The sequence below is a fragment of the Rhinatrema bivittatum genome, chromosome 3 (assembly GCF_901001135.1).
Source record: "Rhinatrema bivittatum chromosome 3, aRhiBiv1.1, whole genome shotgun sequence".
NCBI classification, from domain to species: Eukaryota; Metazoa; Chordata; class Amphibia; order Gymnophiona; family Rhinatrematidae; genus Rhinatrema; species Rhinatrema bivittatum.
Genome location: NC_042617.1, coordinates 336,281,279 through 336,306,564, shown reverse-complemented (window position 1 = coordinate 336,306,564; position 25,286 = coordinate 336,281,279). Strand labels below are relative to the sequence as shown.

At 44.4% G+C, this 25,286-nt stretch overlaps 1 protein-coding gene across 1 annotated transcript in view; it reads left to right on the top strand.

Moving 5' to 3' along the window:
- GRIK2 (glutamate ionotropic receptor kainate type subunit 2) overlaps positions 1-25,286 on the top strand; it is a 1,473,996-nt gene that overhangs the window by 1,023,007 nt on the left and 425,703 nt on the right. Inside the window, exon 11 of the mRNA XM_029595353.1 lies at positions 5,332-5,555. Coding sequence (XP_029451213.1) covers positions 5,332-5,555 — 224 coding nt within the window. The remainder of the gene's footprint in view (positions 1-5,331; positions 5,556-25,286) is intronic.

Sequence of the window (25,286 nt, the reverse complement as noted above, 5' to 3'; positions counted from 1 at the left end):
GTTGGGGGTGAGTGTTTCGCAACAAAATACCCCTCCCCACACTCTCCACAAGAATGATGGGAGGGCTTAGCTTAAGCATGGGAGGAAATGTATTTCAGTTTCTACTTTTCCAGTTTTGCACTGCAAACACTGTTTGGCTTATTGAGGTTTGCAGTTCAGGTTTTGTCTTCACTTTTGTAATTTGTGGATCTACATTTGGTATCTGTTGTGTACTTGTTACCTGTACTGGCCACTGTCAGAGACAGGATGCTGGGCTCAATGGACTTTGGTATCCATTATTTGCCCTTACCATGTGACAGGGTATCCGTGCCATTGGCCGGATATCCTGTCACATGGTAAGGGCAAAGGGCCATCGGCGCCATTTTGATTAGTGGCAGCCGATGGCCCGGGAGTGGGAGATTGCTCCCGGGACCCCCACTGGACCACCAGGTACCTGTAAAAAGTTTTTTGAGGGGTCGGGAGGGTGGGGGAAGCTAAGGGATTAGTTTTAAAGGGTCGGGGTGGGTTTAGGGGTTATTTTTGAGTGCCGTTTTTCACGCCCTCCCCCAAAACAATAAAAGAACCCCCACAAACAATTTTGTGGGGATTTCCTATCGTTTTGGGGGAGCCCCCGATTTCTGACAATTTTGAAAATATCGTACGATATTTTCAATCGTCCGAAGCCCGATTCACATCCCTATGTGAAGAATGTGTTGTGCTGGAGGTGGACCCTTGGCCTGGTGCAGGATTGATACGGCCCTCTGGTCGGACCCAGAGAGCGCCTGCCACCAGGAGGCGGAGCACATGAGGAGACAGAGGCTAGCTGAAGCTTCGCCAATAACAGTCCGGGGTTTCCGCAGGTTGAGCTCTTGGGTACCTGGACCGCCTGGACTTAGGTGGGCCTCAGGTGGTCTCCCGGAGAGGTAGCAGAGGGATGTGCCCACCACAAGCAAGGGTGCATGGCTGATGCAGAGAGGATAGACAAGACCCGAACTGGAAGCTCCGGAGACCTTAGGGAGGTAACAGTTCAGGAAGGTTCTCCGGGAGAGACAGACAGCGCCTGCAGGTCCAGTCGGGTGAAGGCCGCGGATGGAATCCAAGCAGGCCAGTCTGGTAGTTACAGAAGGCCAGAAGAGAGTGTCCGAGTGAAGCACAAGGGTCAAAAACCAGAGTATCCATCCAGAAGTGGTCAGCTAAAGAGGGGTTAATACCAAGGTCAGTCCGAGCATAGTCAAGGCAAATGAGGGTCAGTTCCTGTTAGAATCTGCTATGCTGATAGGAGGAGCAAGCAGATAGTAGTTAGTGACAACTCCTAAGGAAGGAGGGGTTAGCAATCCTGTTATGAAAGCTCTGTGTTAGAGCTGGGAGTTAGCAAACTTGTTATGCCTCAGTCCCTAAGGGAGACGGAGTTAGCAATCTTGTTTTGCATCAGTTCCCGTGAAGGGAGGAGTTAGCAATCTGTTACAAATCTGCTAGGGAGTTATCAATCTTGTTGTGAAAGCTCTGTAATGAATTTGTTGCTGAAGACTCCTGATAAGGAGTGCTTGGAGAGGGCACCCAGCTGTAGAGAAATATAGATAGGTGGGTCCTTGGGCCAATGGCAGATGGCAATGCCCCCAGGAGGATATCCTGAGAGGGACCACCAGCTAGGCTTATGTATGGAGACACAGATAGTACTTTTATTAGACAGGTTAGTAGAAACACCAGAGGTGGCAGTAGTGAGCTGATATGCCCGGCAGGGCTGAAGTCACTCAGGAAACTTGAACAGTGATCCCAGGGTTGCTGAGCTGAAAACAGACTATAGATAGTGAGTAGATAGGGTATGCTGTGTTCATAGCCAGAACTAGATGACAAAACTCACATAAGGTCTTCAAGACGTTCAGTAGCTGGAAAGGGTTTAGGCCCTCGAGGAGTGAGTACCTGGTTCCAGGGAAAGCTCTGAGAGAGCGATGGCAACTCACAATTGTCTGTATCTGCGATAGCATCCAGGCAGTAGAGAATCTTCAGAGTGTACGGGAGCATGGGCCCTCGAGGAGCAAGTACCGGTTCCCATCTGCAATCTGAAATAAAGAAAAGAGAGCGCGGCCCCTGAGGAGCGGGTACTCTTGATAAGTCCGAGGAGGCAGAGCAGCTTAGACAGCCGAAGTGAGTCCGTGTCCTTGCTAACTCAAGGGGTGGGTTTTAGGGTGCCGGTTTTCCCACCCTCCCCGATTTACGATTTTTTGACGATAAATTGGGGGAATTGTTATTGTATCGCGGCTCTAACGATTTTTGACGATTTAAAATATATCTGACGATTGTTTTAGATAGTCAAAAAACGATTCACATCCCTAATCTGATCTTCCTTCTTTTAACTTCCACCATGCCTTAGTCCACTTGTGTTATCAGATCTCGTTGTAGTGCCTTCATATCGACAGGATATTTATTTGATAACTTCAGGGAAGTGGTTAAGTTTTCTTCTAAAAAAGGGTTCTGTCTGCTAACATGAAAATACAGGCAGTTCTGTTGTTGTTGTCATTGTTTTTCATTTTCCTGGTGTGCAGTCTGGGTCGTAACTGTTTCTCTTTTATTTTCTGTAGCAAAATAATTGCGGATCAGGTAGCAAAAGCAGGAGATGAATAGAGCCCTCGCTTCGGCTTGTTTTTTTCATAAGGAAGTTACTGTGCTTTAGTAGAAAACATTGTCATGTTGTTGTCTGTACTTTAAGGTAAAATTACAGTTTTGTGCTCCCCACGAGGCACGTCTACACGGATTTATCACCAGCAGGCTGAATCATTGAGCCTGACCGAAATGTATTTTTGGCAGTGTAAATGTAACAACAAAAAGTATTTCTCATTTGCAAGCTGAATGAATATAAATATCGAGCACCATTTAGCTCTTATATATATATATTTTTTTTAAATATGTTTTTCCTTCTTACTTATTCCAACTCCCTAGGATGATAGTGACCGAGGATTGGAGGAAAAGGGTTCTCCTAGGCTTAGTTCTTTAGCATTACTTCCACTGGTCGCAGGTTCATCCCTATTCACAACCCCTGAGCTGTTGTCTTTCAAAGCCGCTGAGCTGCACCTATCTCCCTCTGTCCATGCACAAGGCATGGCTTGAGTACGTTTTCCCCCTCTGCTGGCACGCAACATGGCCCAGAAACATCTGTCTCTTCCCAAACACCAGCCAGCACACTCAGCAGGATCTGGGCAGATTATCTCACTTTCTCTCCTTGAGCTGCCTTCCTGCCTCCACTCCCATCAGTCTAATAAAATGCAGTTTGAGAATAGTCTCCACAGCTCACAGCAACATCTTTTCTCTTTCCTTCTGACATGAAGTCAACTTTCTATTTTTCCCTTACTCTCTGTTATCAAAAGTCAGAATTGCCTTTCTTTCATACCCCACTTCCCAAATGGGACTCAGCATGGCTAGCAGTGACCTCTTCCTTCCTTTGCCTCTTTTCAGTTGGCATCTGCAAAACAGTGACCAGGATACTCCTGAGGGAGCTGACAGAATAAGACGTGATCTAAAAAAAAAAAGTTAGAGGAGCGGTCGATTGCTTGGCAATTAGCATTCAGTGAAAAATAGTAGAAAGCCATGCTTTTGGGGGACAGAAATCTGAAAGTGATGCATGATGGGAAATGAGAGGATGATATGCACCCACTATGAGAGTAGATCTGAAGGTGATAGTGTCTGATGATCTCAAGAGAGCGAAACAGCATGATAAGGCTGTGGCCAGGGCCAGAGGTATGCTAGAATGAAAAGAAAGAGGAAAAAGAGATGTGATCTTTTCTCTCTATAGGCCATTTATTCTATTTATTTTAGATTTTTATATTCCGCTTTTTCCACTTTTTTCAGCACTTCAAAGCGGATTACATTCAGGTACTCTAGATATTTCCCTATCCCATTGATAAAGCCTCTCACCTAGAACACTGTGCTCACTTTTGGAAGCATTTATTTATTTATTTCATTTATATTCTGCCTTTCAGGCACTTCAGAGCAAATTACATTCAGGTACTGTAGGTATTTCCCTGTCCTCAAAAGATATAGATAGATAGGCTAGCGGTGATCCAGGAAAAGGCAATTAAAATGGTGTGGATTCTGTACCAAGAGCCATATGGGATAAGACTAAGAAACCATGTAGTGGAGGATAGGAGAGACAGGGAATCATGATAAAAGCATTTTAATTTAAATGGCTGAAAAATATGAATGCTCCAGAAGCAAACCTTTTTCAGGGTAAAGGGCATTTTAAATCTGCAAGCAGGAAGGTTCAGGAACTTCAGTAAATACTCTTTCTTGAAAAGATTAGTTGATGCCTGGAATGCCCTCACAGAGGAATTAGCGGAGACAAAAAAAAGGTATTGGAATTCCAAAAACATGGAGGCAAGATGATGGGAATGAAGCACTGGGTAACATGCAAGGATTTGCAGTTACAGCCCAGAACAGCACTGTGCTTCCAAGAAGGCACTGGGATAATCTGCATGGAGCCGCAGTTACAGCCCAAAAACAGCTTTGGCACTGCGTTGTGCTTCTAAGAAGGCACATGTGTAACTTACATGGAATGGCAGTTACAGCCCAAAAACAGGATAGGCCCTGCACTGTAATTCCTAGAAGGCATTGGGGTAACCTGCATGGAGTGGCAGTTACAGTCCTAAGCATCAGTGGTATAATTGCATTGTGCCTTCAGGAAGGCTGAGGGACCTGCTTGTAGGGACCATGTTTCATTCCAATGCACCTGGGGAGGCTGGATTTTAACAAAGAAGGAGGCCCGGTTGCTCACTCCTCATAAAATCAATACTTAAGCTAAGCTGAAGATGGCAAGGCCTGAAATGGCCTAGTAGCGGAGGTGACAGAGGCCGTGACTGTAGCAGATTTTAGGCTTGCTGGGGAGGAGTTGGAAAAGGGAGAGAGAGCTGGTGTTGGATTGAATGTGGGAACACATGCATAGCTAAGCCAGTGGGCACAAGTCTCACCTGGGCAGACTAGATGGGCCATTTCAGTCTTTTTCTGCCATCATTCATTATTTGACTATAAGATAATCATGACTAAAAAAATGTCTTCTGTTCCAGGGCTCTTAGAATAAACCAACTCACCTTTATATCTTTCCCATATGAGTCTTTGTTCTGTGTCTGGATAGTGTTGTGTTCAAGTTAAGAAATATTTAGTGGGGGGAAAAAAAAGGAACAGCAGTATAAATCTGATTTCTTTACCAGAGGAAGAAAAGAGCTTTAAATTTCATCTTAATGGTACAGGGACAGATTTCTTCAAGTGTAAAGCTTGTGTTTTGTTTAATTTGATTGCCTGCGTCCTACTTGCTTCTTCTGACTTATGGCCTATTTTTTCTTCTCTTTATGTTTCTGTCAACAGAAAGCTGACCTGGCCGTGGCTCCACTGGCTATAACCTACGTTCGGGAGAAGGTCATCGATTTTTCCAAGCCTTTTATGACCCTCGGAATAAGTATTTTGTACCGCAAGCCCAACGGTACAAATCCAGGCGTCTTCTCCTTCCTGAATCCTCTCTCCCCTGATATCTGGATGTATATTCTGCTGGCTTACTTGGGTGTCAGTTGTGTGCTCTTTGTCATTGCCAGGTAACATGTCCACTTCTGTGATTTTTTTGGCAATTGTTATCTTGTTTTCTTTACTGCCTAATAATTGTCAAAAGTCACAATTATTATTATTTTTTTTTTTATTTATTTCTCATTCCTGTTTGACCCTTGCAGGATTTTTTGGTCTCGCACCATTGCTTGCAGTATGTATTGTCTGCTGACTTTGGCCTTCAGCATGCTGGTCCTGGCACTTAAGCTCCGGGGGTATACTTTGAGGATCAAGTTGACAGGACATCCCTTCTTTAACTAGAACATATACAACAGAAGCACCAGCATGACACATCTTTTTTTAACATTTGTGATTTGGCAAAGATGCTGGAGGTCTTCTCTGTTGGTGCTGATGGAATTTTGGGACATCACAAAGGTGACACACACTCCAGCCGAGGAAGGAAACACGCATCCTACCAAAGATGCGCTTTAGTTTTTTTACGTTCCATTTCAATTAATGTGCACCAAATCAAAATAGTATGCAGTATTTTATTGTAAGAATTACATGTAAATTAGTGGGCACTACAAAAAAAAAAAAAATAGTGCATACTATAAAGAAGCCAAATGAAAAAAATATCAAAAATGGAAAAAAAAAAAAAACCCCAGAAAACAAAAACATATTTTTTGGCCTCATGGTGATCCCTACAGATATTTAAAAGAATTAGCATATGAAACCTGCTTTATGAGTAAGGAGAACTGAATTGGCTCTGTCCACTCTTCATACAGAAGTAGGGGAAAAAGTAAAAAAAAAAGATGAAAAAAAATCGGCCCTTGTTTATTTTATTATCCATGTGTCTTTATTTGGCCTAGTACTGCATGTCATGAAAAAGTATCCCAAGCTGAGTGCAGCCTAGGCAGGCGCACAGGTTTTTCCTTGTGTGGAATACGTACGTAAAGCCTCAGTTCAGAGAGAATAAAATGCAAGCTTGTCCGTGGAAGGGTAAATGGGCACGCATTAGGCATGTCAAGGGTTTCCGAACAGACTTCTCTTTCATTGGCTCAACCTGAAAAATGTGTCAGTTGTGCTCACTTTGCTGAGCTAAAACATCAGGGATCTGCTTACAGTGGTTTGCTTAGGATCAAGAACGTCAGGGCTGCAATTCTGAAATCACAAAGCAATCAAATACGCGCTGCGTCTCTGCGTTTCCCAGCCTTGCTCATTTCCTGCTCTCTTCCTTGCATGTCCCTTCCTGCTTTTGCGCTCACACCCATAGGTTGCAGCTCTGGAAGGCGCACAGGTGCAGCCAGCCGTCTCGCTTGCCATTCCCTTCTCTACCCAGACCCCCTTTCTAAAGTAATTTTGCCTCTTCATTGGAAAACAATTGGAATTGCCTTCAGAGTTCACAGAAACTTAGCCCCTTGTCTCGCCTTATGACAAACTCCTGCTGTGACTGCAGAAAAACTGTAAGCGCAGGAGGCTGTATAATAAATCAGCAGTGCCCGGGATCGTCGCATGCAGCCATCGTCTATCCTTCCAGCCATTTCTATATTATCTTGTAAATCAATATGGCAAAAATAGAGTAGACATTGAGGCTGTCTATATACCCACTGGCTGCATTGTAAGTAGCACTTCAGGTTTATTAAGGATAATTTATGCTTAAACATTATTGCATTATAAATTTGGAAGCATCATTTTCTTCTGAGCTGTCCTAGTTATTATTTGATTCCATGCGCTGGCCCTCCTCCATCTCAGATTTGCAGGGTGCCCCTGTCCTGTCCTTCTTTGCCAGCGTCCTGATCCTGCCTATCTCTTGCCCTTTGGCTGGTGTGCCTTTGAGACTGCTTTTCAGTGAATCACAGAAAACGTCCCGTGCCGAGTGCCCTGTTTTATACCTCTGGAGGAGAGGAGGTGGCAGCTATGCAGGGACGGGAAGAGGCCATCCTGCTGTTCATTGACCAAATATAAAACAAATTTGAAATCCAGAAAAGAACACATTTTATTGCAGAGCACACTTTCAAGGTCATATTGTCTAGTGGTTCTCAAGCTAGTCCTTGGGAATTGCCCAGCCAAACTGGTTTTTGGGATATCTAAAATAAGCATGCATGAGATAAATAATAAATCAATATTTTTGCCTAAAATGGAAAAAGTGCATGCTAATCGATCTCAGGCATATTCATTGTGAATATCAGGAAAATCAGACTGACCAAGAAGTTGGACCGACTTGAAAACCACTGATATAAATTACATGCTAAACCAGGGGTGGGCAAAAATTTCTTAGGCAGGGCCACATCTGTGGTTCTCGCCAACACCAGGGGGGAGGGAAGGTCCCCCTTGGAGCTTCTGTCAGGAAGCGGGGGTGTAGGTCCCTTGCAGCAACTCCAGTTGGAGTGGGGGGCCCTTGGAATTCCTCAGGCATACACTTCTCATCGTTGATGTATGCTGCAAACTTTGCAGCCCTGATCTGCATCAGTCGTGTGAGTTTTATGCACCAGCCCCAGGCTCTTTCAGTCTTAGAAAATCATGGCAGGGAAACTCTCCAGTGGAGTTCTACTTACTTCTGGCATGGCCCCTTTAAGAGCAGGCCTTCTCTTCAGTGGCACACAGTGTTTCAGTGAGACCAACTCTTTCTGCGTGTAACCAGCATACAAGACTCCTATGCCCGATGGGGCTATTGGAGGCAGCGACAAATTTCTCTCTGTCCTGTTGCTCCTCTCACCTCAGGCCGCAGATTCATCCCAACCCTGCCAACTCTCCTGCTCTGGCTGCCCTGAGTTCTCACACTGACTCAGCTCCCGCTCAGGCCGCCATCCTGCTGCCGCCACTGCCCTTGCCACTCTCATTGCATCCCTTCTCCTCTATATAGACAGCACCCTTCGCAATGTTGCCTGTCCTCTGTGACATGTCGCTTCTGCTCAGCATAGCCACAATCACACCACCTGCCCTCCACATTCAATCAGAGGTGGGTGTGTGTGTGTGTGGGGGGGGAGCTATTAGAGCTCATGATAGAAGTAGGTGGGCCTCAAAATAGGTGGTAACGGGTTGGGTTTGGCCTGCAGACCATAGCTTCCTCACCCCTCTGCTAAGCCATACTGTATAACATTTAACAAAGTATTTACTTTGGTTTCTTCCTCATTGTTTAAAAAGTTGTTAGAAGCATCAAATTTAGAAATTTTTGTCTATGAATGACATACAGTCCCCTATGCTATCACTGGCAAAGTTTTCACATTAAATCACTTTGTAACGATATGCTCAGCACCAAAGTTTGCATCATGATCAATTCTAATTTCCCAGATTGCATTAATCATTTACATGAATATGTGGATTAGCCTAGTCTAGCCCTCCAGTGGATGCTCTCCATTGCATAAGGGAATGGTAGCCTTGAACCGCTGAAAGCATGCAACCAATCGTGGAAGATCTCTGAACTATCCATGGAAAAACTGTGATGGCCCTATTACTCTTCATTGCCTGAACCAGTCAGTGTTTCCATGGATTTCTCTATGTTATTGGTTAGCTGTGTGTATTATAGATGCCCATTACTTGCTGTGGGATCAACATATATATGGAGGCCTCCACAAAGACATGTAGGCACGAGGAGCTCTGAGAAGGCACTTAATAGTACAAATATTCCCACTCAGTAACATATAGATAATTAAGACTTGCCCATTTAACTGTACATTGGACTAGTCTATAATTATTAGAGATGTGAATCGTGTCCTCGATCGTCTTAACGATCGATTTCGGCTGGGAGGGGGAGGGAATCGTATTGTTGCCGTTTGGGTGTGTAAACTATCGTGAAAAATCGTTAAAATCGTGAGCCGGCACACTAAACCCCCCTAAAACCCACCCCGACCCTTTAAATTAAATCCCCCACCCTCCCGAACCCCCCCCAAATGCTTTAAATTACCTGGGGATCCGGCGGTGGTCCAGAATGGCGGCGGTCCGGAACGGTCCCCTCAATAGAATCGTGTTGTCTTCAGCCGGCGCCATTTTTCAAAATGGCTGCCGCAAAATGGCGGCGTCCATAGACAAAAACGATTCGACGGAGGAGGTCGTTCCGGACCCCTGCTGGACTTTTGGCAAGTCTTGTGGGGGTCAGGAGGCCCCCCCAAGCTGGCCAAAAGTTTCCTGGGAGTCCAGCGGGGTTCCGGGAGCGATTTCTTGCCGCGAATCGTTTTCGTATGGAAAATGGCGCCGGCAGGAGATCGAGTGCAGGAGGTCGTTCAGCGGCGGTCCGGAACCCCCGCTGAACGACCTCCTGCAGTCGATCTCCTGCCGGCGCCATTTTCCGTATGAAAACGATTCGCGGCAAGAAATCGCTCCCGGAACCCCGCTGGACTCCCAGGAAACTTTTGGCCAGTTTGGGGGGGCCTCCTGACCCCCACAAGACTTGCCAAAAGTCCAGCGGGGGTCCGGAACGACCTCCTCTGTTGAATCGTTTTTGTCTATGGCCGCCGCCATTTTGCGGCGGCCATTTTGAAAAATGGCGCCGGCTGAAGACAACACGATTCTATTGAGGGGGCCGTTCCAGACCGCCACCGTTCTGGACCACCGCCGGATCCCCAGGTAATTTAAAGCATTGGGGGGGGGGGGTTCGGGAGGGTGGGGGATTTAATTTAAAGGGTCGGAGGTGGGTTTTAGGGGGTTTTAGTGTGCCGGTTTTCCTGCCCTCCCCCCTTCCCCCGATTTACGATTTTTTAACGATAAATCGGGGGAATTGGTATTGTATCGTGGCCCTAACGATTTTTTGACGATTTAAAATATATCGGACGATATTTTAAATCGTCAAAAAACGATTCACATCCCTAATAATTATCTCACTTGATGAAAGGAAAACATAGCAATACAAATAAACTGTAGGCAATACCCTTTTAATGAGTGTCCTTAATACATTTAGAAGTCAATATTCAGCCATTGGCCGGGCTACGATAGTTAGTGGGTCAAACGTATCTGACTAACTTAGCCAAGCTAATCAGTAGTATGGCTACAGCTCTGAGTAACTCTGGTTATCTTAAAGTTAGCCAGATAGTTTTATCCAGCTAACATTAGGATTGATCTTCATCTAGCCTAAAGTTCTCTGGCTAAGGGCCAGATTCATTAAGTCTTTTCGTCCATTCTGTGTCTACGGGAAAAACCCTTCGTGAATCAGGTACCTTGTTAACGTATAATGCTGAAAACTGTTGTTTATCCAGGCAACATGGTCAGATAACTGGCTTTGTCCCAGAATGTCCCTGCCATGCCCCTCAAAAGGCCAAATAAATTTCTAGCTTCGTAGCACACTGTCTGGCTATTTTGGGGCAGTCGGTGTGGTGGGAAATTAGCCGGACAAATGATTGTTGAGCTTTATTTCTGCGTCCAGAATTATTGCATCGTGCCTCTTTTTTTTTTAAGCCTTATATAAGTTGCTGGTTTGGTAAGAACTTCCATGTGGAACAGGAATGGTGCCTTGGCAGGGTGGGGAAGTTTTCTGCAGGATTCGGAGGAGAGCAGATCATGTCACTTTACATAATTTTATTTTTATGTTTTCTCATAGACACATAATGGTAAAAAAAAAAAAAAAAAGTCTTACTAAATCAGATCCAATAAGGCTTTAACAAATTTAATGCAAATTAAAGAACCCCCTGGGCATCCTCTTCTCACTTCCTGTCAAAAGAAATAAGGGGAGCTCAGCCCGGTAGCTCAGGCCGTAATGCTGTGCACAGCGTTGCAGCAGACTTGTGTTCATCCCTGCCAGGCTCAGGCACAACTCAGAAGTGACGTGACTGGGCCTGGAGGGGTAGGGAAAGTAACTACTATGACAGCTCCTGCTGGGCAAAGAGTGGTGCAGAGTAGGGATGTGCATTCATTTAAAAAGAAATGCACAATGCCAACATTCTCTTTTTCATTGGCACCTTGAAATGAAAAAGAAACCCACCAAAATTTCAATTTTCTTAATAGTTTCGTGTTGGTGTGCCATTAGTACTTTAGTGTCCATTAACTAGACCTAGTGCACACTAACTTGTATTCAGTGTGTGCTAAGTCCACTCAGTGCGCACTAACAGAATCTAAAGGTGGATTTTAAAAACCCGGCGCGTGCCAAAACCGGGAGATATGCACAAAAGTCAGGCCTGCGCTTGTCGTGTGGATTTTAAAGTCGGGCCTGTGCTTGATGTGTTGATTTTAAATGGCGCCCACATATGCGCATATTTCCCTGTGCAAGCACAAAAAATGTTCCCAGAAAAGGGGTGAGGCATGGAGGTGGTCTGGGCAGTGCGTTGGCGTTCCAGGTTTTATGAATGAAACCAGCATGTAAATACTTATGGTCACAAGTGTGCGCTGGGGTCCCCTACCACTTCACTTTACTTCTGCCTGCCTGTAAGTCCTAAAAAACATAAACAACTGGGCAAGTCCATGGAGTTTTAAGGATAGGGTCTAACAGGATAAAAGGGGGGGCTAGGAAGTCCTATCCCTTACCTGGGTGAACTGGGAACAAACTGAGAAAACTGGTGTTGGCGCACGTGTTTACTAAAATTTCCCACTTAGTTGGTAGAGGCGGCATTTGCACGCACATGCGCGAGTCCCTATAAAATTGTGCGCACATATTTTTTTCTTTACTATGCGCACATATATACACACACAAGTTATAAATGTTATAATGCAAGCTGGCATACGCGTGTATATGTGCTCCCGCGCGGCTGTTTACAATTTACCGTCACTGTGTACACTAACTACAAAATTAGGGAAAAATGAAAAAAAAAAAAAAACCCCAAACCATTTTACAATGAAATCAAGCAAAAAAATGACATGAAACAAACAATATATACTAAAAGAATCAATGCACAACCCTAGTGATGAGGGATAGAGTACGCTTCCTTCTAGCTATGTCTGAGATAGAGGGTTTGTCTTTTTGCCTTTTTTTGCAGATTATACTAAGATCTGCAACAGAGTGGACAACCGTGAAGGAGTAGAGAGAATGAAAAGTGATCTAAGCTTGAGGAGTGATCTAATGCTTGGCAGTTAAGATTTAATGACAAAAAGTGAAGCGTCATACACTTGGGTACAGAAATCAATGGGTGTGGTATGTAGTAGGTGGCACCAAAAAGCACAAAGGAAGGCGATCTATAACAGCCCTCAGGGGCTAAAACATAATTATTTATGTTTTAGCCCCTGAGGCAGCCGTTTGTGACGGCGAAACTCGGCCAGAGTCGGGCTACCCTTGTGTCTCCACTTCAATAAAGGATTAATTTTAGACTACAGGCATCTATTCTTTTCTTTTCATCCTGTAGTAGGTGGCAAGCAGCTAATGTGCTCCAACCAGGGCAGGGTGATGGTGTCAGATGATTTTAAGGTAGCGAAACAGTGTGATAAGATGGTGGTAAGAGCTGGGAGGATGCGTGGAAGTATAAGGGAGAGCAATACCAAGTAGAAGGAAAGAGGTAATTATGCCTCTCTACAGGTTGTAGAGAGGCATAATGATGCCTCTCTACAACCTGTAGAGAGGCATCATTACCTCTCTACAGGTTGTAGAGAGGTAATGATGCCTCACTTGGAATACTGTGTTCAGTTCTGGAGGTCATATCTCAGAACAGATATACAGAGGCTAGAGATGGTCTAGAGAAGAGCAACCAAAATGATGTGGGGTTTGTATGAGAAGCCCTAGAACAGTAAGATGAGGGGGCGGGGGGGTCATGATACAGACATTTCATACCTGAAAGGTATTAATGTACAGGAAGCCAAGCTTTTTCAATGGAAAGGAAACTGAGGAACTAGGAGTCACAATATGAAGCACCAAGGGGGTAGATTGAGGACCAATGTCAGGAAGTATTTTTTTCAAGGAGATGGTGGTGGATGCCTGGAATGCTCTCATAGAGGACATAGCGATGACAAGGACAGTGGCAGACTTCAGTAAAGCATGGGATAAACACAGAGGGTCCCTCAAGGCAAGAGAATGGTAATAAGGGAATTCCGCAGCCTTCACTGAGTGACGGTTGCAGTCCAGGGCAGCAGTGATCTGGCTACATTGTCCTTCATGGAGAAAGTTGCGTGGAGCGCCAGTTGCAACTCTAAAGGGGAAAAAATGGGATCGGGGTGGGGTTCCATGTATGATGGATAAATGTGCAAAAAATCACTGCTGGACAGAGTAGGTAGGCTTTTTGATCTTTATCTGACTTCATTTACTACCTTACTATTGGGGCAATATTCAGTCACTGGCCAGATTGCAAAGATAACAGGATAAACTTATCTGGCTAACTCTGGAGGGATATTTATTAGTGCAGCCACACTACTGAATATAGCCGGTTCTCTTACAGATAACTTTATACAGCTATCTATCAGACAGCTCTTTGGCATGACCCGAGGTAGCCGAATAAGTTAGCTAGTTAACATAACTCCTCCCAGAAATGCCCGTACATTATTAGCAGGCTAAATTTTAGTCAAATAATGAGATATTCAGCCACAGTTTAGCTGAATATGTGTCCAAAATATTCAAAAGTGGGTGTTTAGCTGGTTAATTTGTGAGTTGTGTGGCGAAGTGCCACTGAATATAGTCCCCTATGTTTCCTCAGAAGCGATGTGCTTGCACTTGGAGACTTCTGCTGACATTAGAGTGGTGCTGAGGGATAGTCTTAGAATATACTTACTTCTAGTTATGTCTGAGGTGGAGGGTTTAAAATATGAATAAATGGTTTGGGGTGGGGGAATTAAACAAAAGTGATCAGTTGTACAGAATATATAAAATGACTTGATAATCTAACTATTCTTAAACAGAGATTAGTGGTGGATGCTGTATGCATTTAATTAAAAAAATAAACCCTATGTATTTCCAGTGTGCTAGCATTTTAAAAATATTGCTCACTGTCATGAGTGCCTGCAGAGAAAATTTTCAGGGGAGCTATATAACAAAATGTGGGATGGAGGGAGGCAAAGATCCCCTTCCCTTCCCTCCCACCTGCCCCTCGTGTGCAGACACACACACATACACATATACACACACAACCACACACACGCACACACTCCTTGCAATCAACCACTGTAGTACACTGATGAGTAGTTCTGGTCCTCCAGACCTGCAAACTGGTCTGGTTTTCAGGACCTTCACAATGAATATGCATGAGATATATTTGCATATCCAGCCTTTACTGTATGCAGATTAAGTACCTTATCCACATTCATTGGGGATATCCTGAAAACCAGCCTAGTTGTGGCCTTCAAGAACTGAAATTGCTCAACGGTTCTGGACTATGTCTAAATCAGGGCTTCCCAAACACGTCCTGGTACCCCACGTGTAATTTCAATATTTGTTTGCACAGGTTGCATGTAGACACATACCAATTCTAGAGACACATGTGGGATTATTTATTTATTTAAAAGCATTTCTTGCCTGCTCCCAGTGGCGTCATTAGCACCAGGAACTTGGGGCCCCGTGCTCCGAGCGCAAGCATCGGTGCCCTGACTCTCGGCCATGCCTCCCACTGCTGCAGATGACAACCTCTGTCTGCTCCCTTTAAAGTTTGGGTCGGGTACATAAAAAAAATACCTAACGGTCAATTACATACATAACATGGCAAAACATAATCTTGCTGTGACCTGAGCTTCAACCCATTATAGCACTGGGAATCCCATAAAGAGGAGCAGCATATTAAGCTGAGAGTGAAATGAAAAGATGAGTTCATGAAACATACTGTATGTCCATAGACCCAAAAAGATTGATTTAAGGGTCTCCTTGGTCTTTGCAGGTAGAAGCAAAGTCCAGTTCAGATCTGCTCTATGTAAAAATGTGTTATAAATGAGAAAAGCTTAATTCACTTAGAATGGTTGATTCTGCTTTCACGTAAAAGCCATCATGCAGGAAATAAGGGGGCTAGGGAAGAGCTAGTGAAGAGAAGGTTAATAGGATCCCCTAGTGTTTCCTTGAAAATGAGATGTCAACCTGCAGTTTCCCAAATCTGCCCTGCTGACGCCACAGCCAGGCTGCTTTTCAGGATATCCACAGAGAATATGCAGGAGAAAAAATGAGCATACATTGGGTCTCCAGTTTTGGAAATTAAGGGGTAGATTTTAAAACACGTGTCGCCACACGCATGATATAAAATACAATACCTGCGCGCACATGCGCGGCCGAGTTCTATATTAGGGCGCACATGTGCGGGCAGGTGGCATCTCACGCACACAAGGGGGGGATTTAAAAAAAAAATGCATGGTGACACGATACGGCATTCCCAGTTTCCTATCCCCCTACCTAGCCTTCTTCCCTTTTCCCCTCCCCGATCCCTAAACCCCACCTAAATATTCTACATTTTTTTGTTTTAGAACTTACTTCCTCAGGTGAGTTGAAGCAAGTTCCACGTGCTGGCCGCTGCCAGTGCGTGCTTCCCCAGGACAGGGCCTAATGCCCTCTGTCCTGGTTGGCCCCCACCTTGCCCGATCCCTGCCCCCAGCCTGCCCCTCTTACTGAGCCTGGCACTTCCGCATGTATCGGGAGATATGCGCGTGGCTGGGCCGTTTTTAAAATGAGCTCGGCTCACGCACGTCCCGGCTACTCGCGTATCCCTCGGTCTTTTTGCGTGCAAGACTTTTAAAATTTGGCCTTAAGCTTTGCTGCATGGATGCTGGCCAGTTCCCTAAAAGCCTGGCTCACTAAAAACAGAAATATTTTAACAAACTCTATCCCTCTGCTGCTTACTGTGGCTGATTTGCTGAGCTTACCATTTTCAGTGGCCTGCAACCTTTGTTGGGCCTCTTGCAATACACCTGGAAATTTTGCTGCACCGATCGTATGAAATGCATAGGATAGTGCAGAGATCTACTCTCTTTAACTTAGCATTTGAAAGTCTGTTTAATATGCACTGAAACAGAGGTAATTTCACATCTGTCTCCAGATTCGGGATGTATCTAAGCTGTATTTAAGCTGTGCAAACAGATATTGAAATTACATGTGCAAAGTTTAATTTAAAAAGAATAATTTGGGAATTAATACATTCATCTCAATTTCCATTAGATATCTTTTTGTGTATGTGTGTGTGTGTGTATGTTTGCAGATAGATAGATAGATATAGGTAGATAAAGATCACAGATATGCATTGTTTGGGGACTGATAAAATATTTGTTTCCATAAAAAAGAACTATATACAAACACATACACATTATATATCTATATCTATCTATAAAATCAGAGATGAGCTAAGACAAAGTAAACACCCTTAGTCATGATACATTTTCAGATGGAGATTGGATCTCAGACACTTTAACAGGAACACAGATTGTATGGAAAGCCTAGAGCTGGCCTCTGAAAGTAAAACTTACAGTCAGAGCATGAAAGCAAACTGGTGCCTTGATTGACTGATGACGCTCTACATTTCATGGCCTACAGGGCACATAATATGCATGTTCACTCCAGTACCTAGTACAGATGACTCACTCTATGGTGAGTGAATTTCAGCATTTAGTGGATGCATTTCAGTATACTGCAGTATAAATTATCTCTGTGAACATTTTTATGCCCGCTCAGTGCTCCTGAACTGCAGCCTTTGGTGTTAAGCAGGATATTTGACACACTGAAATGGGAAATTGATGTAATGTGAGCTAACTCCATTTTATCGAATGCAATTACTGGTGTATGAAACATTTTTATATATATATATATATAAACATTTTTTTGTATACTGTGGGGCAGGCTAAAAGTCCAAACTACTTTCTCTCCATTTGTCTCTATGAAAGTAAAGCTTTGTGTATCTGACCATGTGGGCTTTTTTTTTTTTTTTTTCACAGTATGCTCTGCCACCACACATTTTATGCTGTGTGTAAGTGGACCTTGATTTCAGCAGATGATCCGAAAGCGCACCTAGCCAGCGCAACAGGGATGAGAGCGAATCCTGAGTTGCTTAGAAAATGCCCAAAAATCCCAAATGGGAATTTTTTCCCTAATTTAGGGCCTCATTTACTAAGCATTTTTCCCATAGACACAAAATGGGAGAAAAGCCTTAGTAAATCAGGCCCTTAGTTAGGCATTTTTTTCTTTTCACTGTTGCTGTTCTGTTCTATTTCTGCATCTCCTTCCCCTTCATCTTCCCTTCTGGGCCAGTCACGATCTTCAGAGGTCGCTTTTCAGTCTATATTTCATGTGCTATACTGCTGGTTTGCAGAATCATGGGGTAGGATGGACCTGGTACATAGGGGATGGCTATTTACCCTTTCCAATAGTACTTTGGCTAGCTGACACTCTATGACCAACAGGTACCACAGCAGAGCTGTGGAATCTGTTGCCAAGAAGACATGGGTCAAGGCATCAGGCACTGCGGGATTTAAAAAGGGTGTGGAGAAATTCCTAGAGAAAAATTCCAATTATTAGGCAGGCAGATTTGGGAAAGTCACTGCTTACCCCGGGAGTGAACAGCAAGGAATCGGACCCACTGCTTGGGATATTCCGTACTGGCCACTGTTGGAGACAGGATGCTGGATCAGTGGACGCTTGATCTGACCCAGCATGGCAGGTATTCAGGCAAATTTTAAAAGGCCTATGCGCGCCTAAGCCGGGAGATATACCCACAAGTGGGGCCGGCGTGCGCTGAGCGGATTTTATAAGCCACCCAGGTACGCACATATCTCCCGCGGTTAAGTCCTGCTTAATTTTTGCATGAAAATTATCCATGAGTATAATTTTAAAACAGCTCTGAAAAATGTGCACATTTTTTGCATCATGTACACATTCAGCAGCTCAGTGACACTTAGCTGGATACGTCTCAAAAAATCAACTTATCCGGCTAACTAAGGCCTGGATTCATCATTCATCGCTGAATGATGAAGCCAGCGAAAACGGGGGAGGGGGGGTGGGACTGCAAAAGCCTGCAGCCTTCGCACCACCGCAGTGTCTTCACTGCCGGCTTTCGCACTGAATAGCACCACCTTGAAAGGTGGTGCTATTCGGCACGCTACTGCTGATGATAATGGTAACATTATCGCCGGCAGCAAAGACACTGCCAACTCCTCCCTCCCCCCGCCCTGACTCCTCTCCTCCCCGCCTCCCATCCCCCTAATTAGCATTATATCACATGCAGAAGTCCCTTTTCGCATGCAATATGGCCGTATTGCGTGCGTTAGGGCCCTAACGTATGCGATAAAGCTTTAGTGAATGACCCTATAAGTTAGCCAGAGAAGTCTCAGTGCTGCTTATCCAGATAAGTAGCACTGAGACTTATCTTAGTATCTTACTTATCTGAATAAGTAGCACTTTTTTTTAGTCTATATTTGCACGAATCTATAAATATGTGTCAGTGGTACAGGGTAGATTTATGCGTATTTTATAACCCGTGTATATATGATACATGTGGTTTATAAAATACTAGGATAGACCTGCGGGTGACCATATACGCACAAATATGGGCTCAAGCCCAGTTCTTTAAACGTTATCCTCTCTGAGTAATAGGACAGGGAAATCCAGAGGGTGGAGGAGGAAGTGTCAGAGTCTCATTTAGGTTCAGATTCACTCAGCTTCCTCTCCTCCCCCCCCCCCCCCCCCGAGACACAGAACGGAAGAAAAGCCCTAATAATCAAGCTCTTAATGGGTAAATATAGGGAAAGGGTGTTTTTTTTTTTCGTCAGGCAGAAGGAAGTAGTAAAATTAACAGAGACTGTACGGTGGAGCTCCCAAGTTAGTTCATGCAACAACGGAGTCTCATTTTGATGATGCAAATTTAAGCCAAGGATCTTTTGGGTTTCTGGAGAAATAAAGGAAAGATAGCAAGATATTGGGAAGAAGACTGAACAGAAGATGAAAGATGTCTGGGCTTGCCGAGTTAGAGAGAAAATTTATAACGACAAAGTAGCATTATCTGATTAGTATGATACTTTGACACTAATATGGTGGTCAAAGCTTTTCCTTTCCCTAATCTCCTTCATCAATTTTCCTTTATCTCATTCTCTATTGTGCTGCTAGGATGACCAACACTGCTCTGGAGCTATAAGTGGATTTTGATTTTAGTGTATAGACAGAATTTCTAAGGTCTCACTAATTCTTGTTAAATGATCTTCCTGAGTGAAAATCCTGCCTTGTGAATATCCCAATTCATTGCACCTCCTCTGCTCCTGCTCATCCTATCATTCTGCCTCCTTCAAAGCCGAATGGTTGCTTTGTGATGGATACTGTACAATGAAGTGCATGCACAGCCCACGATATTAATAATTATAACAAAAGAATGATTGATTGAATTGATCACTTTTGAAATGATTTCGTTGTGTTTCTTTTGTTGTTTTTTGTTCACTTGTTTTTGCCAGATGGGGATCTCTTTTTAAGTTATAATGTTCTGGTTGGGCTTTTGAAACCTATGGACAAGCCCTATGTTAGGGAACTCAGAACATGTCACCATGCAAAAGCCAAGACTGCATCATCTGCCATGCAAAAAAGAGTCAGCTGGGCACCTTAGAAGCATGCAGAATCTCTTCAGTGTCTTCATCCTTGAGGAATCCAGTACGTATTCTGCTCAGGCCTATCGTGCCTCTCTGAAGGCCTGATTTGCTAAGGGTTTTTTTTTCCCATTCTATGTCTATGGGAAAAATGTTTAGTAAATGAAGCCCATAGTTTGAGACACAATGGGAATTCACATCAGCATTAGAGGGATGAGATCTTTTAATAGTTATCGAGCAGAGACCACCATCATCAGCATGCTGTACTGCAATTTTCTGCCAGCAGGGTCTGCAGCAATTTTTTTTGGTGAGAGACTTGTTTCTTTTAGAGGTAATGTTTCTTGAGTCTGGACAAATGTTATGATTTGGGATCAGAAGGTGTGGTAACAATATGCTACGAAACGTTTTCCTCACTCCAGTTCTGTGGGCTGACGTGATGCTAATGATGAGTCCTTCCTGGTAGAATAATGGAGGCAGCCAGCCAGCAGAAATGGATGCATTACAGTGGATTCGCTGTGCTCTCATAAGGGCTGACCTTCAAAGCACTTTACATGCATAAAGTGCTGTCTTAAGCATGTAAATCACCATTTCAAAATCAACCTGGGAGGTTCTGCGTACAAAAGTACCCACCAAACCCAATTTAATGGTACTTTTGCCCACAGCTGAAATAGGCGCTCTGGGGTGGGGGACGGTGAAAGATTTGACATGCATGCTTTGGATTTTCAAAAGCATGCACGTTCAATCTGCACTCACCCAGTTACACCTGCTCGAGAGCAAGTTGTAACCTTGTGCGTGTAAGTCCATGCATGTACCCGGTGAACCTCAGGCTTTCACAGCAGACTTGTTTGTACACATGCTGTAAATCCGCTTTGAAAATTCAGGCTAAAATCTGCAGGTAAAAAGCACCCACAGACCTGAGCCCTATGCATGTAGCATAAAATTACCTTCAGAGAATGTAGAAAACATTTAAGAATTAGTATTTCTCTCTCTCTCTCTCTCTCTCTCTGTCTTCCTTTTCATTTCCTCTCCCTTTTGCCACCCCACTCCCCCCCCCTCCTTTCCCCCAGCACACCAATTCTATTTCTCTCTCTTGCTCTGAGTAAATAGGTATGATAGTGCAGAGGGTGGCAGTTAATCATGTCAAATTACTGGTCAGAGCGCCCTCCCTGCATGGCAAGCCAGAGGAATTTTCACCTTGCTTCAAATGCTGTCTAACTTTAATGCTGCTGGTGCAGATTACAGGGGCTGCGTTACCTAGAATCGTTCCTCTGGACTGTTTTCCCGGTGGTACTGCGACATGCAGCTCTGAGCTCCTGAGCTTGGCAGACGCTGAATGCGCTGCATTATAAATATAACAGTCTTTACACTGTACGGAGCAGACAATAGTGGGTGGATGACGTGTTGGCATGCACTTAACAACAGGCACGGGATTCTTTAACATTCTTCTGAGCACGGAAAAAGCAGGAACGCAGGCACACCAGTATAACACAGATGCACATAGCCATTATAGGAAATATAAGGTGCAATTAATATTCAGTGGAAAGCAGGCCCATTTGCAGGGTCTATTATATTCTCTGCATTAACTATGTCTAGTGTGTTTGTTACATTCATGTGCCTGCTTTCTTACATTTAATGCATGTCGATTTTGGCTCCCCACTATAGTAAGGCACGCAAGCTGACGTATAATATTCTCAGCTACTATCTACTATGGAAGTTCTGAGACATTTCCTTAATTCTACATGTATTATAGGACAGGTCAAGCAGGCTGAGCTATTCAACATGTTAATAAACTAAGCGATGCAGCATGCCAAGGACAGCCACCTTCTTAGGGTCCTAGTCTCACTCTGCTCATAATGTTGGCCCCTGTAGGTCTAATTTATGATTCCTGTAAAATCCTTTTTGCCTGCTCTCTCAGAAATATCCAATTGTAAACTGATCCAGGACATTATTCCCTGGACTGTAAAACAAAAAAAAGTTTCTCTTAATTTCAAAATAATTTTATCCTTCCTCACTTATAATCCTAGCTTCTTCTTTTTTTTTTTTTTCTCTTTCTCCTTTGGGCTTTCAGCTCAGTCAGAACCAAGGCTGGCATCTGGTGTCAAGAGCCTTCATTCACAACTACTCAGGAATTTCCTTACCCCCTCCCTTGTTTTGTATCGCCCCCCCCCCCTCCCCATCCTGGTCATGTGATGATTGTCCAGGGGGCCGTGCATCAGGGTTCAACCCTGGGCCCCTGCAGATGTGGGCCCTGAATGCGCTCACTGTGTACTACCCTGAAGCAATGAAGCTGACTTCCTCCCCTCTGGGAGCTGTGAATGTTGCCTCCTCAGCAGCCCCCACTCTGGGGAGCGAAAGAGCCAGATTGTGTATTGAGGCAGGGACCTTCCACATGGCAATGCACAGTAGAGGTGGGAAGATGTAAAAATTGTGTTTCATTTTTCATTTCATTTGGGAGGGTATCCCACAAATTTAATTTAATTTAATATTTATTTCATTTATTTAGTTTAAATAAACAAAATAAAAATATTTTAAATAACCCCAAAAATGAAAAAAAAAGAAAAAAAAGAAACAGGGCCTCCCTTCTCTACCACCCATTTCTTCCACCCAAAAAAATGCTGGGGCCAGCATCGTTCCTGGACCCCACTTACCCAATCGGGGGAGGGGGGGGGTTGTTGATAGATGACAATGCCTAGACCCAGGCTCAGGACGAAGCCTAGACCTTGTGTAGATCTAGGCTGCGGTAGGTTGCTGCAACATCGGCCTAGGCCCTGTGCAAGTCCCAGGCTTGGCGGCTTGGTCCCAAAGCCGGGGCCAAAGCCAAAGTCCAGGCCTGATTCTGGGGCTTGGTCTGGAGGCCAGCTGTAGGCTGGGTCCTGATGCCTGGGCCTCGGCCCAGAGTCAGGTCCAAGCCTGGCCACAGGAGCCAGGCCTCGTAGATTCTCTGTCGTCTTTCTTTTTTGTCTTCTTTCTTTTTTGTCTTCTTTCTTGAAATGACGCTGTCTACTGAGGACTTGCTGGCGTAAATTAACTCTGGGGCATCCTCCTCAGCAGGGGGCACCATTTTGTTGTTTGGCAGTTAACATATGTAATTCAAATTCTCACAGTTTGTTCAGTTTTTTTTTTTTTTTTAATTAAGAATAGCTTCTCTGTACTTAACTCCAGCATAGTGCAAAATTGATTTAAAAAACAGGAGACGCAATAAAAATTACAAATATGTTACTACACGAAAAAGCAGTGTAGGCAAGGCCATTGAAAGGGATGGGCATTGAGCCAGGATGAGGAGGCTGGTGGCTGGAGGTCAGGCCCTGCTACTCTTTTGATTCACTTTTTGAAAATGAGAGCCTGGGAGCCAAAGGGAAAGTGAGTGCTGAAAGCAACTCTTGTCTTGAGTGTCATACTGTGCAGTGACTGCCTTGTGTGCATGTATTTAAGAGGACCACATGGATTTATGCAAGAAACTATTTAAGAAGGAGATGGAGATGAAGTTAATTTATTGTGGTGCGTTCTCAGCAGACGGCATCAAGAGAAAAATGAATAAGAAAGAACACAGTGGACATTTGAGGCCTGGAGTTCAGCGAGTGAGCCTGGGACGGACACTGAACTGGGCCCTGACATCAGAGTGGTATTTGGGCTGAGACCCAAGTATTTGGACATGGCCTCTGGAGGGGCTCCAGCATTGGGCCTGGGCCCGAGCCCTGGCCTAGGCTAAGGCCCAGGCATTGAGACCTGGCCTCTGGGCCAGGCCGTGGCATTGTGCCAGATCTTGGGCTGAGGCCCAGACATCAGGACCAGACCTGGACGTAATGTTAGATTCCCTATGGATAAGGTAAGTGGGGATCAGGAAAATTCCTGGGCCTAGGCCTTTGCTCACATCTGGACCATGGCCCTGTCATCAGCCCAGGGCCTAGGCTGCAACCCCAGCATTGCACTCGGGCATAGGCGGCAGCCCATACTTCCAGTCACGCTTCTGCCTAAGTAAGGCCCTAGCTTCAGGAGTAAGCCGAACTGCCGGTGTTGCACTTGGGTGTAAGCCAGGGCCTTTGGGTCTTGGCTTATTCCCTATGCAAGGCCCCGGCTTCGGGCCTAGGCTTAAATCTGATGGGCCACTTTTTTTCCCCTGATTTTCAAAATGGTACAAAATTCTGCCAAATTTGATCTGCATTTAAATCTTTCCATTTTGAAAATGACCAGAAACAAAATAGGAAATTGTGTGCCATCTCCTATTCCATTTCTCCCGAATTCCCATCCCATCTTCATCTGTATTAAATAGTTTCTTGTAAAAATCTATTTGGTCGTCTTAAGTACATGCACACAGGGCACTCACTGCACAAAACAGCTCACGGGGCAAGAGTTACTTTCAGCACTCCCCTCCCCTTTGGCTCCCAGGCGCTCATATTCACAAACTGACTCAGAAGGGTAGCAGGACCCGACCTCCAGCCACCAGATTCCTCATCCCTGCTTGATGCCCAAGGTATTTGGCCCATCCCGTTCAATGGCCCCCACCTACTCGGCTCTGTCATGTAGTAACATATTTGTCAGTGAATGAGCACCACTTTGACAATCCTGTCTGTTCAATTGCTGATTTTATCATGTTACCACAGACCCTATTTGATCAGTGATCATTCCCCTCCCTTGCCCTGATTATTTCTGGGTCTGTCCCAAGCACACATGAGTTCTGTCATGGCTTTGGATGCAACAGCTTCTGCCGTTAGATGATTCAGCATTCATCACCTTCTTAGTAAGGAAGCAGGTGCTTGCTTTTCCTCTGTCTCCCTCCTTCTGACTTTATATCTCCCTTTTGCGATCTTTATTTCATAGCGTTTGGAAAATACCATACAGTTAAAACAGTGGCATTTCAAGAAGCAGAAAACCTTTGGTTGAAAAATGTTGATTTTTCTAAAAGTCACTTTTCTGCATTCATTACCTTGAAAAAAAAAATACATGCCTAATGTTAACAAAAAAAATATATATATATCAAAAAAACATAAAGCACTCATTGGGCAATCCCAGGAGTGCATTTCAAATTGACAGCATGCTAATTTTCCCTTTGCATCAACAGTCGCACTTTAACAGAACAGAAAAGAATATTTGAGAAATTCAAATTCTGTAGTGCATTGTCTTCATAGGTTTGGTATCTTTAAGCACTGTGTATGTCTTTGTATCAGCTTAAAGTGAGTTCAAGGTCCCTTCCCGCCCCCTCCAACCTTGGCTCCCTTTCACTCATAGAATCAGAACGGTTTGAAATGCTTTTAAAGTTCATTTTACATTCCCTCGCATGGCTGTGCGAAAACATGGGTTAGAGCAGGGTCCCAGAGACCCCGTCCTAAGAACTGGCACTAATGGTGCTCAGTTCAGCCTTCTGATTGCTGCGGGGCCGCTTCCTTTTGCATCCCTGTCGCTCTAATGGCTGA